This window comes from Emys orbicularis, chromosome 4, assembly GCF_028017835.1.
Source record: "Emys orbicularis isolate rEmyOrb1 chromosome 4, rEmyOrb1.hap1, whole genome shotgun sequence".
Lineage (NCBI taxonomy): Eukaryota > Metazoa > Chordata > Testudines > Emydidae > Emys > Emys orbicularis.
Window position 1 is genome coordinate 117457169 of NC_088686.1, and position 15126 is coordinate 117472294.

Sequence of the window (15126 nt, forward strand, 5' to 3'; positions counted from 1 at the left end):
TTTCTCTAAGGTTGCACATCCCATCCTTTCATCTGATATTCAGGACTCTGCTAGCACAAGAGACTGGTGCTGCATGGGTATGTTTGTGGGAAAGCAGTAGGTAACTGAAAAGATAGGTACATCTCAAGCTCTCTTCAAAATTAATGTTTATGCATGTGTAAATATCCAATATACAGTAGTTATTTCAGTCAGGGCTTTGTATAGCAGTAACTTACAAAAGTTCCTCTTCCAGGAAGCAGAATAAGTGCTTGTTAACCTTTATTTTAAAAATAAAAATCCCAGATAGTTGGAAATGCACTGCTATCTGAGCAGGGTTTGACTGAATGTCAGTACATGTTTTACGTATAGGCAAAGGTTTTAAAGCTAATGGTAGCAGAATTGCCAATATAGGGATTTTCCTGCCAATGCATTAGCATTTGCTCTTGCCACTTCAAAAACAGGTGGCTCCTTTAAAAGTATCTTCCCATGCCAACCTGTGGGAAATTTATTTCCCACAGCTAAGCTATGGAACTAAGGTAATGACTAAATCTCTTTATTTATTTATTTTAAACCTCATACGTTCCTGATGTTGAAAGAAAACCTCTTGTATAAGAACAGTTTGTCTTTCACTGCCCTTGTAATGCTGCCAAGATGAGTGAAAACTTGGGCTTTGTGTTGCTTCAGCTAGACCTGCCCTGGGACTCTGAATCAGTATTTTGTGCTTGTTTATGCCAGTTCTGTGCACCTCGCTCCATTCTCGGAGTACCAGGGAAATCTCCCACATGAAGGCATCAAGAAATCTTCCTTGAATGCCACAGTTGTATAATTTACACAAGACAAATGCAGAAACAAGATTGTGTGGCCTGGTGGCTAGAGCACTGGACTGGGATTTGGGAGACATGGGTTCTAGTCATGGCTCTGCCACTGGCCTGCTGGGTGACTTGGGCAAGTCACATTTATTTGTGTCTCAGTTTCCCTCTCTGTAAATTGGGGATAATGCTACTGACCTCCTTTGAGATCTGCTAATAAAAAGCATTATATGAGAGCTAGTTGGTGATAATAATAATATAAAACACTATGCAGGTGGATAGTGGGATCTTCCAGGCCGCCTTGTAACTTACAAAGAACTTTTACATAGATTGAAATCCTTCAAATAGTGTTTGGGATACTCTTCCTTGAGTCTCAAAGGACTCAGTTATCAGAAGGAAAGCATTCTTTGTACAGTTCAATCCACCTTCATTTTAAATCTCCTTTTAAAATGTATTTTTAAACATTAGAAAAGCATGTTTTAAAAAACACAAAGTTAATTCAAGCCACCACTCAGGAGGAGGCTCAGAACTTGCTTTCGCTGGTTATTGTAGACCATTAGTGCATATTATAGTATCCCACTACTACCACTTAATTTGTGGTTGAGCAGGCATTGCCATGAGAAGCCTGTATTTTCAGGAGCTTTCATCTTTCCTACCAAATTATCCTTTAATCTGCAATTTCTTTTATTGCTTCTCAGCCTCATGGTGAATTTTCTTTGGGGTGCAGGGAGAAGTTGGGTAACATTCCATTCGATCATGTTTGAGATGTCCGAATGTGAGAGAAGCTGTGTGTTACACCAGATCTGAAATAAAGACCCCTTTAGTTTTTTCTTTCCTGATATAACTCACAGGGTTCCTTCTGCTTCTTTAATCATCCCAATGGAAAATTCCCAGACAGCAAAAATTCGGATATGTTTGAAGAAATTGGCTTTTTTGTTTTACAAAGGACTTAATTTATAAGTATTTGAAACTTTCATATTGTGCAGGTGTGTGAATTTCTGTTAGCACCGTGCTCATTGTGAATCATGCATCCAGAGTTTTCCATATACAAATAATGGATTTGCATTTTATTTTTGCATCTAAAATCCCATAGAAATGTGAATGCATTCCCGTCAAAGCAGTTGGTACATTCTGTATGTCCATTCAGTATGCATTCTGATATCTCATGCATAATAAGCATGAACACACACACACACCACCCCGTTTTTAAACATGAGTGCCTAACCAGGCTGCTCATCTGTTGTATTTGGACACAGACTGGCACTTAGGCATTCTTTTAAATGCCAAACTGAACCCCCCTATTTTGGTATGATCAGTTTTCTTTTGTCTTTCCTTTTTTGGAAATAGTGCAAGGGGAGAAGAGTCACAGTGGTGATTGCATCCATTACTCTGTGTACATTTGCACTGCAGCTGGGAGAGAGCTTCCCAGCTTGGATAGACAAACACATATTAGCTCGGCTTGAGTTAGCACGCTAAAAATAGCGATATAACTGGGGGGCGGCAGCTCAGGCTAGCTATCCAAGGGTGTACCCCGGGGGTCCGGATGGGTTTGTACTCTGGAAGCTAGCCCAAGCCACTGCTACCCCCGGCTACATTGCTATTTTTAGCATAGTAGCTTGAGCAGAGCTAGTGCCTGACTGTCTTCCTGAGCTGGGAAGCACAATCTCAGATGCAGTGTAGATGTGCGGTCTGAAATCCTTGACTTTTAGACACTGGAAAACTTAACTTCCATGCTTGATTAATATATCTCTAGTGCATTTAATACAATATGAATGAAGAGAGAAAGGGTCAAACTTCTGTGCACTGATGGCTTAAGCACCTATAAGAATGTTATGCCGCCTCATCTGTTCCTGGTCCCTCCCGAGAAGTAACCCATGTAGTCTTCTATTTGTATCGTTTCCTGGTTCAAAAACGTTTGTACTCAAAAAGGTATCATTTCCTGGTTCAAGAAGGTCTGTACCATGACAAAAGAAGACTAGGTCAGCAAAGATTCTTCAGGCAGTAAAGAGTGATTCAGGACTGGTGGGGACCGACCACAGCATTCCCCTGGGATACCCACCTGGATGTAGACTCCTAGGCCCTGATACAGTGCTCATTAAAGTCAATGTATTGGGCCTTTTACTCTATGCCTAGAGCTGACCCTGGAGAGAAACTGGTGCATCAGGCAAATGCAGAAAAAGTGCTTCTGTGCTGTGCAATTAATTGAGACAATGACCCACAGGGAGTATTATTTCTCATGCATAGCTGCATTAAGCCTGATGTGTTCTGCTTCACAGCAATATGAAGCAACACCTATTTTCTACCCTTTCTTGCCAGGGTGTGCTCAGTCATAACCCAAAATTAACTCCTTGCTGACTACCATGAGTTATTGTATGAAAAAAATTATCATAGAATAGGAGTTTTCTTTTCACTGACTGTATGTAATAGATGCAGATTTGGACCATTTCTCATTGACTAGATTTTGCTGGTGTTTAGTGCTGATTGGAAAAAGTCAAATAGCCTTTCCTGAAAGAGGAAAGTGATTTGCTGCCATCTGGTGGTCAAATTTATTGACTGGTGAATCTTGTAATAGGTGCGTCAGCCACTGGTTGTCGTTCTTGTTACTCTCAGTCATGGATGCTGGCAGGCCTATGCCATACACAACACTGCATACAACTTCAGTTTTCTTGAAGGCAACTCTTTAGCATTTGTCAGGCTTTTTACTAAGATACCATTAGATATTTATATGTATCTGCACCCACTTGTATTAGCTAGTGACTGTGCTATTTCTCATGGCATGTCTTCCCTGGGAGACTATAGAGTGCAAATGGGGTGAACAGTTGCTTGGGTAATGTGTGTACAGATTTCAAATTATTAGCTACATCCTGGTGCCAACCTATCATCTCTGTGCATTTGTTATTTCTAGTTAGGAGGGACAAAACATAGCGCAATTGCAAATAACTTTTTTTTTTTTTTTTGGTAGACAAGTAAAATATCATTAGTTTTTCTTTATCATCCATTGTTACGACAAGCAACAGGTGAGCAGATTTTCTGCCTGAATTGGTAAAATTTCTCTGTGGGAGACCCTTGTTTAAAATACTGGCAGCAGGTCACTGTATTAACCTCTTTGCCTGTACAACTCCCTACCCTGTACATGTCTGTCTCTCTTATATATATTGACACAACTTATTCCATTTGTCTCAAGCCAGTGCTGTAAATACTTCATTTTCAATACCATGAATTTCATTTGCGAACTTGAACAAACCAAAACGAAAACCAAGGGCCCCGCCCCTTCCCTGAGGCTCCCATGCCCCTTCTCAGAGGCCCCGCCTCCACTCGCTCCGTCCCCTCCCGCCGTCGCTCGCTCTCCCCCACCCTCACTCACTTTCACCAGGCTGGGGCAGGGGGTTGGCGTGTGGGATGGGGGTGAGGACTCTGGCTGGGGGTGCAGGCTCTAGGGTGGGGCCGGGGATGAGTGGCTTAATGTGCAGGAGGGAGCTCTGGGGCTGGGAACGAGGGGTTCGGAATGCGGGAGGAGGTGCGGGCTCTGGCTGGGGGTGTGGGCTCTGGGGTGGGGCCTCCCTACCTTGCCTGCACAGGCCCAGTCCAGTCGGTATGCTCAGAGGCTGCCCACTGGATCACGTCTCCTTCAAAAACTTGCTACTGCTGCTGGAAGAGGAGGAGGTGCCCCAGGAAAATTCCGAGGTGGGTCTCCCTCAGTTACTCAAGTTGAAGCTGTTGCACTGTGGATAAATACTTAGTCATTGGTGAGAGAGAGAGAGATTCGGTAGCCAGGTGGTTAGGGTACCTAGAAGGTGGGAGACCCAGGGTCTAGTCCTCCTCCTCCAGTGAATTTCATTATTTATCCACAGTGGAACAGCTTCTGCAGAAGAGACTGAGGGTACCCACATCAGAATATCCCACAGCCCAGTGGTTAGAGCACTCTCCTGAGAGGTGGCAGACACCTGTTCAAATCCTTTCTCCCCATTAGGTGGGGGGAGGGGGGAATTTAAGCCTGTTCTCACACGTCCAAAGTAAGTGCTCTACACACTGGACTAAAAGTTAAAGGTGGGCACCACCATTACTACTTCCTCCTTCACACCCAGCCATTTTGTGTGGAGTGAGGCAGATGCCTAACTCACTGTCACAAAAAACAACTTAAGTGCCTAAGCGGCTTGACTTCAGGAGGCAGGTTCCCATTCATGAATCGCCAGCAGAGATAGGCACCTCCCTCCATCCCTTACTTAGGTACCTATTTCCATAAAGGGAAGGGGTTTAGGACATATCCCTCTCATTGGCATCTTCCATTGGCTAGCTTACGTGGCTCCCTGCCTAGTGTGCTGGCTTTTGTGGATGGCATTCTAAGGTGCCCGTCTCTTCCATTCATTGTATAGGGAGCCTTGGCAACCTCAGTCTTTGTGGCTCACAGTGTTTGTCCCTTTGCGGATCTGAGTTTTAGCCTCTCTGTCTTGGTTCCTCATCTGTAAAATGGGGATAATAGCACTGCCTTACCTCACAGGGGTGTCATGAGGATAAATATACTAAACAGTGTGGGGTGCTCAGATATTATTGTAATGAGGATCTTATAGTACTATAGATAAATTAGAAGTGCTTATACTATAACTACTAGTATCTCAAATATGTCTTATGTTGCCAGTCCTCTTTTGTTTACATTTATAAAATATTAACGTATCTACTTGTGATGACTAGTGAGATGATTTTTGATTAAGATATTTAGCCAGTGTCTTCCTCTAAATGTATTGATCCAAGTCCATCCCTTCCTACTAAAAGTGGGAGGAAGTCTCCAAGGAATGCCCCCATATTATCCCACTGGGTGGGTATAATCAATGTGTGCACGCACGCAGCTCAGCCACATGGCAAACACTGTAGGATCTTCCCTCCCCCCCTGAACTTGGTGGGTCTCCCAGTCTAGGTGAGAGCCAAAGCTATCTAGATAGTGGCCCTATGGTTTTACACCAGGTCACCCCTCTCTTTCCCAGCAACAGTACCCCCGAGCTGTGTTATCTGCTCCGGAGGTTCTGCGTGGGATCAAACAGCAACCTGCATCTAACTAGCCCCCACGTCACCCCTCCCATCCCCGCCCCCCCCACACACACACACTCTGTTTCAGCTCCTTATTTCCTGATCTGTGCAGTCTCAACTCTCTCTTACCTCCAGAGTGGACCCTGGAATGCATGGAGAGGCTTCCACTTGGTCTAATGGTGGGAATGAGGGTGCTGGGGATGTGGTGCTGCCTCCCTTTTGTGTGTGATGGTCTTCTGTGCTTGGTTTTGTGGAGGACCATCTGGGCCATTATTATGTACTAAGTAACCTAATTAAAATTTTACACTGATTAAAATAAATATAGAGCTACTGATCTCATCACATACCATTGAATGCTGTACTGCCTTGTATTCTTAACAGTTTATATATAATCTAAATCTATTTTATTTATAATTTCTATAACAGTACTACATTGACGCATGTTAGGGAACTTCTTGTGCCTACTCGGGCCAGTTAGTGTGCGACACTCTGGGGCAGACTCGAATTTACATCCCACAGCTGCAGACAAGCCCTAACCTAACAGTTAGTTGAGCAACAGAAAATATGCAGGTGGATAGTATGAAACTGTAGCTGCTGGGGAACATTTGTAATTTGATCAGTTTTTTGGGATTCAAAAATGACATACAATTTACAATAGAATCCCAATTCTCTGAATGCCCATTTTCCAACTCTCTGACCCCTTCTAACCTAATGCTGAAGATGTTTAGTGTCATCCACTTGGTTTACTTAAACGGAAATTTGACTGCACTATTAACTCTCCCATTAGATGTCAACTAAAACTATTACTAGAATTAGAGATTAATCCTATTCCACAACTTCATACAATTCTAGAGGAAATCTTTTGAATTCAGAGCGACACTTGTGACTTCTTTCCTCTATGAATCAGACATATATTTGTCAGTCATTGGGAAATCTAATTAATTAATTAAACAAAGTTTTTAAAAGTAAAATTATTGATTCAAATATAGTCAAGAGAGACACTATAAATCTCTATAAAATAAATAAGTAACGTTATAGGTTTTGATCTGTAGACCAAAAAAGGCTGATGGGTCATTCTAACCTTACTCCTTGTATGTCAAAAGAGATATGCCAAATGACTTGCAAAATGTATAAAATGACAATCTGGTAGGAATGTATATAATCCGTGACAATATTTAAATAATGTCACAAGTAAAAAAAAACAAATGTAAATGGAATAATAATTCTCAAAAAATGAGTTTCTTAAAATACACCTCTACCCCGATATAACGCTGTCCTCGGGAGCCAAAAAATCTTACCGCGTTATAGGTGAAACCGCATTATATCTAACTTGCCTTGATCCACCCGAGTGTGCAGCCCCGCCTCCCCGGAGCACTGCTTTACCGCGTTATATCCGAATTTGTGTTATATCGGGTCGCGTTATATTGGGGTAGAGGTGTAATTGTTGAAAGTCCAAAAACTCATGTAAAATACATAAGAATGGTCCTACTGGGTCAAACCAAAGGTCCATCTAGCCCAGTATCCTGTCTTCTGACAGAGGCCAGTGCCAGGTGCCCCAGAGGGAATGAACAGAACAGGTAATCATCACATGATCCATCCCCTGTTGCTCATTCCCAGCTTCTGGCAAACAGAGGCTAGGGGCGCCATTCCTGCCCAGATTGAAATATTCCTTTGACTCCCACTGGAAATCAGTTTTAAGTAATGCAAAAGGTATGCCAGAAACAGGACTATAACACAAGTTCAATGTCCAAAACAGGTTAGGGTTTGAAGAGGCTTAACTTACCACATGGAATTTCCTGGTCTTCCTGATTAAAAATGTCCAAACATTCTTTTTTCTTAACCAGTGGCATTCTTGTAAGAAGAAAACTTCCCCAGACAAGTTTCAAGTAAACAAAACAAATTTACTCCATGTTTGAAAATAAATAAATTGTTCCACAAAAAGAAAAATGGCTCCCAAATTGTTACATTTATGTTTAAAAGAAATTATTTCTGTATGTACAAAAGAAATAATGAAATTAAAATTTAGTTTATTTTGCCTGCCCTTCCTCCCCGCCCCCTTTTTACTAAATTATAGTATAAGATATTTAGTAATGTTTACTTTTTTTTTTTCTTCCAGTTTCCTTATAGTGCTGATCTGCCTCATATTCAGTGTCCTTTCTACAATTGAACAATATGCAACTCTGGCCACAGGGACATTATTTTGGATGGTATGTACATTGATGTTCATTGGATTAATATGTCTCTGTGTATGTGTGTTTTCCTATTTTTTTTCTTAATTCGTATTTTTGTGACTTGTTAAAATTCTGCCCTGTTACCTGGAATTTAAAACAGTAAATTCCTGCACATGCTCATTCATTATGCATGTGTTTCTTCACTCCCTTACACCAGTGTACATCCAGAATAACTCCATAGAAATGAATGTAGCCACACAGGTGCAAAATCAGGATGAGAGGGTAGTCAGACCCTGTATTCTGAACACCCAGAATTTCTGATGCAGCATGTCTGACCCATTTGAGACTGTTTCAAATAAGACTGCACCACTTCTCTTCCTGGAGTTCGTCCTTTCTTTAACCTCTCTTAGTCCACCGAAGACAATGGAAGCACTCCCATTGACTTCAATGGGAGATAAATCCCGCCTTAAGGCCCCATTTCACAGGGGGAAGACCTTCAGCTGGGTTAATTTGTCATAGCTGAGGATCTGCCCAGGGGTTTTCTCTTCAATAGATGCTTTCTCCAGAGCCCATCAAAGCTGCTATCTGTGTTTTCCAAGGGGATGGCTAAAGACAAATGCAAAGCTCAGGGCAATATTTCCACCTCACTCTAAGCACCTGTTATCTTGAACATGTGGGTCCATATTCAAGGCCTAAATTCTAATTTTCAGGGAGGTAATTCATTTGTTGTCACAATACTGCCAAGCTTCTTCAAAAATAAGTGTAGGTGTGCTGTCATAGGGTGACTGGTCCCTTTAAGAGGGAACAGGTCCAGTTCTCCTGTGCCTAACTACAGTAACTGACTCCCAGAGGGGTCAGATAGACAACACCTAGTAGCATCTATAAAAAACAGAGGGTGAGTGCTGCGCTTGAGAAGTGCTGGAATGCCAGTGCCAAAAGGACTGGAAATGCCATAAGACACCATTCCAGCTCCCCCAGAAACTGCTGGAACAGCATCCCAGAGTGTTCTGGCAGGACATGAGCACTGATAAAGAGCCAGGAAGTAGTTAAGAGAAGGAGAAAGAAGAGGCAAGCAGCAGCAGGAGGAAGAGGAGGAGCAGGGAGCTGGTGAGGGTTCCCTGAAGTGAGCTGCATGAGCCCCCTCAGAGAACAGGAGTGGGGAGGGGACAAGCTGGTGCAGAGGAAGAACTGTAGAGAGTTTGTGGGATGGGACTGACTGGAGTTGGGGAAACCCTACCGGGTGGAAGACTCATATGGCAGCCTTTAGGTAATAGGAAAGATTCAGGGCAGGCCAAACCCAAGAGAATAGGGTGATTCTGCAGGAACTCAGTAGTCATAGGCATGGGGAGCACAAGGCTGTGGGGAGCCCACTCGGAAAAGACCAGAGATGAGGATTATTGCAGAAGAGTTGCAAGAAAATTGAAAGGGCCAGTGGGGTGGAGACTCTGGAATAGGGATTGTGACCTCCTAGGTACATGACTTGGAGAGTGGGGGTCCCAAGATAGGGATGGCAGAGCTGGTGAATTGCTGTCTTTTTATCTTGTTTTACTTTGGGGTTTGTGAACTGTTTTACTTGGTGGGATCTGCAAATGGCTGCACTTAAAGTAATAAATGATTCCTGGACATTGGGATTTTATTGAATTCTGAGAGGGACAGCGTTCCATTCCTGGGCACATCAAATGGTTGCTAGTCTAGTCTGTGGAAAGGATGGGCAAGTTGGTCGACTGAAGAAAGGGAAACTGAGGTAGGATGCACCTGTCACTCTGCGGTTGGCTACTTAAGGAAAAGCTGCCATAGTGGGCCTTATGAAAGATGTGTAATAAGATAAATTGTGATTTTAGCAGTAACTAGTTAAAGCATTGCATTCAGGACAGAAAATATGATGTTCCGTTTTCAACACTACGGACTTCAGTCCATTCTCACTTCCGTCAGTATTACACTAGTATAAACCCAGAGATATCAATGGACTTCTTTCTGAGTTCACTGTGCATTTGTGTATGTGAGATAATTGGGCCCTATCTCTAATTCTTATGTATTCATCTGCTAGGGTGACCAGACAGCAAAAGTGAAAAATTGGGATGGGGGTGGGGGGCAATAGGAGCCTATATAAGAAAAAGACCCAAAAATCGGGACTGTCCCTATAAAATCGGGACATCTGGTCACCCGCCCCACTATCATCTGCTAGTATTTTACTGGTATTGGGTTCGGAACCAGTCATCATTTACTATATCATAACACTGTGCTTCGTATTTATGTAGTGCCTTTTGTCAAAGATCTCAAAGCATTTTATAAAGTTAATGTGGGCACATAACATTATCATAGACTCATAACATTATCCCCACCTATGGCTGAAGAAAATCAGAGACAGACACATTACTTGCCGAAGATCGCATGCTGAGCCAGAGTCCAGAGTGAATGTAGGTCTCCTGACACCCAAACTCTTCCTTTCACCACTAGCCATACTGCCTCCTTGCAGGATAGTTTAATATATTAATTTATATACCCAGATATATGCAAGTTCATGTTCCCTTTTTGTTAGGTAAGTGGAGTTTCCCTTGATGGGATATTTTAGGACACACTGTTATCTCTTAAACCTCACTTGTGCTATTAAGCTTCCAAATACCCTTGCTTTAAGGGTGTTCCCATTGATTTCAGTGTATAACCATTATGTTATATAGAACATTTACCTTCCTATAGGCCAGGGGTGGGCAAACTTTTTGGCCCAAGGGTCACATTGGGGTTGCAAAACTGTATGGAGTGCTGTGCCTCCCCAAACAGCCTGGTCCCCACCCCCTATCCGCCCCCTGACTGCCCGCCTCAGAACCCCCAACCCATCCAACCCCCCTCGCTCCTTGTCCCCTAACCGCCCCCTCCTGGGACTCCCTGCCCCAACCGCCCCCCCCAGGACCCCACCCCCTATCCAACCCCCCCATTCCCCGTCCTCTGACCCCTGTCCACACCCCCACCCCCTGAGACTCCCACGCTTATCCAGGACTGGTGCAACCACTAGGCGAACTAGGCGGCCGCCTAGGGCGCCTAGTGGTTGAGGGCGCCTAAAAGCCCGCTTAAGTGAGGAGGTGGAGTGGAGGTGAGCTTGGGCGGGGGGCGCCGGGAGGGCCGCCCACAGTAACGGGGGTGGGGGGCGAACAGGGGAACCACTCCCCGCCCCAGATCACTTCTACTCTGCCTCCTCCACTGAGCACACAGCCCCCGCTCTAATTGTCCTCCAATCGGTGCCGCAAGCCTGGGAGGGGAGGAGAATTAGAGCGGCGCTGGCGTGCTCAGCGGAGGAGGCGGAGCGGAGGTGAGCTGGGCCAGGCTCCTCGGGCGGGGTTAGCTTCCGCGGGGGGGGGGCTCCCCGGGTGGGCGGGGTTAGCTGCCGTGGAAGGGGGCTCCCCGGGCGGGGTTAGCTGCAGAGGGGGGGTAGCTGCTGCGGGGGGGGCTCCCTGGGTGGGCGGGGTTAGCTGCTGCGGGGGGGGGCTCCTCTGGCGGGTGGCCGTGGTTAGCTGGGGCGAGGTTAGCTGGGGGGGGGGGGGGGGTGGCGCAAGGTGGAAGTTTCGCCTAGGGCGCGAAACTTCCTTGCACCGGCCCTGCGCTTATCCACCATTCCCCATCCCCTGACCGCTCCCCAGAACCTCTGCCCAATCCAACCGCCCCCTGCTCCCTGTCCCCTGACTGCCCCCCGGATCCCCGTCCCCTTACCCCACCCCCTTACCATGCCGCTCAGAGCAGCATGTCAGGCAGCCACGCCGCCCGGCCGAAGCCAGACACGCTGCCGTGCTGCTCGGCAGGAGCGTGTAACCCCGCTGCCCAGAGCGCTGCCCACGCAGTGGCGTGGCTGTGGGGTAGAGGGACAGTGGGTGAGGGGCTGGGGGCTAGCCTCCCCGGCCGGGAGCTCAAGGACTGTAGTTTGCCCACCTCTGCTATAGGCAGCAAAAGGAGACCCTCTTCTACACATACATGTTTGTATTCTGGAGCAATGTGGGATGTCTTGTAAAAGTGTAGCTTTCCATGATGTTTCTAATCTGGAATTTCTAATCAGTTGCATCTTAAGAAGTGAGGTTTTTTTACCCACGAAAGCTTATGTTCAAATAAATCTGTTAGTCTTTAAGGTGCCACCGGACTCCTTGTTGCTAATCTGGAATGTGTTTTAAATCACTAGTAGTACAGTGAAGTTGATGCTTCCCCTTTTAATGTTATTTGCTAATGTCTCTTTTTCTCTCTTTCTCTCTCTACCTATTATCAACTCTAATGCCTGAGGAAGCATTTTCAGGATCTCTGCCAGAAACCTGTCTTCAAACTGTAGCAAGAAAACTTTTTCAAAGAATTATTCAAATTGTTGAATCACAGAAAAGAAATTAAAACTTAAATCGCCCACTTGACTCAAAAACAATTAACACTTGTGCATTTGCTGTATGTTTCTGTACACCTTATTCAGCTGTCTAATGTGCAGAAAACTATTATCAAGAGATGGTCTATAGCCTCTGTAGGGAAATTTGGAAAGTGTATACTCTTCCGCTAATACCCACTACACAATCTCTGTAGACTTCAACCAATACAGCATTCAAGTGCAATCTCAATATGATTTTTAAAAATGGGAAATTTAAAATTCTTCTCAATGGGTAAAAATATTCTCTGTAGTGACTTTAAAATTAATAGTAGAAAAGCCCCTCAACAGTATACAGTCATATACCAGTTGTTTAAAAAAAATACTGCTTCTATATACAGTGATCACTTAAAAAGTAAAAAATGGCCATTACTTACTACCAGTGGTATCTGAGAGATCAATTTTTCATATACTAAGACTAGTGTTAATATTACAGTAATGGGCATATGATATATTTCTAAACTAGATTTTAATGGCAACCACTATGTATATGACACCATGTATAAGTTTAATTTCGTGTTTAGTATAGGCCGCTTCTGTGAGAGGAAGGTAGGGGGAGAGAGGTTTGAGTCCATCTACAATCCTCCCTTTCAATAAATGGGATTTTGTATTAGTTGTAGACATTTCTGCTTACCTATACAATAACATTCACTTTTTATAGTATCTCCTTCAAAATTATAGTGCACTTAGTGTGACCAGTACCGACTGGTGTAATATTTCATATTGGGTGCATGGTATCAAATTCGTTGAAACCCCTCATGTCAACATAACCAGTTGTATTTGATGCATTTGTTTCATGCTATCATGGAACATACAACTGATCATCACTGGTATTGGATTACCTTACTTACCTGATAGAACAAATCTGCATTTCTGTTGTTCTGATGACAAAAGCTATGGTTAATTTATAAGCAGTTAATCCTGCATTGGGAATTCCCACTACTATATGCATCAATATTTAGCAATGGCAAATCCTGACTTTCTTTTCCCAAAGGGTTAATTTTGGAAGTTCACATGATATATAAAATAGGGTCAAGTGCCTGTTTAAAACAAAAGGCTGTGTTCTGGCAGTCAGTTCAATAAAGAAATGTATTCTGTATTCATCGAAGTTGTTTGCACAGAAACTTTTATATGGAGGTTTAGGTGCACCCACGCATGTGATGCAAAAGCAAATATTAGTCTGAGTTTATATTTCAGTATGCAGGAAAGGGCTGAGTCAGCTGGCAGATGTTTAATGAAATCTCTACAGTAAATACATGAGAAATTGTTCGTTATGTATATATTGTATATGGGAGACTCTTCTTGAGAGCATCTTCATCAATGACTGACTTGACTGTCAACATGGAACGATTTTACATTAAATGATCAAATGTGTGTCCCCACAGGCTATAATTAAGGAGCTGGTTATTGAACAATCCCCTCCATGCTGTCTGACTTGCATTGGCCCTAGAGAGTTTATCCGACTGCAGTGGAACTATTCATGGAGTTAAGGTGCCATTGAACATCATAAGTAAGGGCATCAGAATGTGACTCATATTAGTATCTGCCTAGCAAAGCTTTCTATGCTGATCTTTTTATGATATTTTTATGTAATATGTTTGACCATGGGAACTGGACTTGGGATGCTCTTAGATGGGAAGTAATGGAAGAGCTCCTCAGAGAGAAACTACAATATGACTTCAAGGATGGAAGAAATAGAAATGAGTAGCTACATTCAAAGGTCAAGGAGTGCAAAAATAGGAGTGCAAGCCGCTGCTCCAAACAAAGATGTCCGAAGGCATGAGGAGAGTTCAGACAAACCTGTGTGGGAGTGCTTATACCCATATTTTAAATGTAAACTTCTGTCATACTCCTTTGGGTCAGGGAATATCTTTTTGTTCTGTGTCTGTACAGCACCTAGCATAATGGAGGCCTGGTCCAGGTCTAGGACTTGTAGGTGTACTGCAATACAAATGAATAATACTGATTTGGGGGAAAACAATGAATACAGGTGACATTGCTGTTGCCAAGCACGGATGAAGAAAGAAACTAGGTACATAATAAGAAGGGCAGGCAAGTTAACTTACAAACTAGTATTAATAAAAGAGAGGCCTCAAAGGCCAGCTATGTAGAAATGTCTATCAGAAGTGGAGTAAGATGCTGGAGGAAGTTGTTGCTGTCTGGATATAGCTCTGATAATAGGAAGAGTTAAAATTAGACTGGAGTGAATCTTGTGGAGTCTGAGGGTCATGAGGCCTCTCAAACTATTGTATAAAATGTTGAGTTTCACAATATAAGCGTGTGTTTTGTGAGGCCAAAATTTAAATAAGTGTCTCATCCTCATTTGAACTCTGTATAATTGGGTCCCCATATCCATTTCTTTTTCCCAAGAGGGCAAGTACCAGTGCCCTGCCCAAGGCAGCTTTTCCCTTGACCTTGGACAGTGGGGTCCTTCAGCTAAGATCGAGTTCTCCATAAATCCAACATGCTATGGGGTGGATTTGGAGGCAGAGACCGTCCCTCTGCTTGTACTCAAGTAAATATGAGACTGTTGTCTGAAGGGCTGATCAACAGAACCTTTTGCAAAATTGAGTTGTGTATATAGCAACTCTCACATTTCCAAAGTGATTTATGTAGAAGAAGTGTTGACTAACTGATACTGAGACAGATACTGCCTGACCTTTGCGTGTGAAATGTGGGGAAAAGGCACAAGAAGCCTTCCTTCCACCTTGCATGGCCTATATAAAGACCACCTAAAATTGAAGTCCCTGTGTTCAGG

The 15126-nt window shown here is 43.7% G+C and overlaps 1 protein-coding gene across 1 annotated transcript in view; it reads left to right on the top strand.

Annotated features, from left to right (window-relative positions):
* The window catches only part of KCNQ1 (potassium voltage-gated channel subfamily Q member 1), a 553847-nt gene that overhangs the window by 98216 nt on the left and 440505 nt on the right, over nucleotides 1-15126 (top strand). The window contains exon 2 of the mRNA XM_065403597.1: nucleotides 7927-8017. Within this exon, the coding sequence (XP_065259669.1) occupies nucleotides 7927-8017 (91 nt within the window). The remainder of the gene's footprint in view (nucleotides 1-7926; nucleotides 8018-15126) is intronic.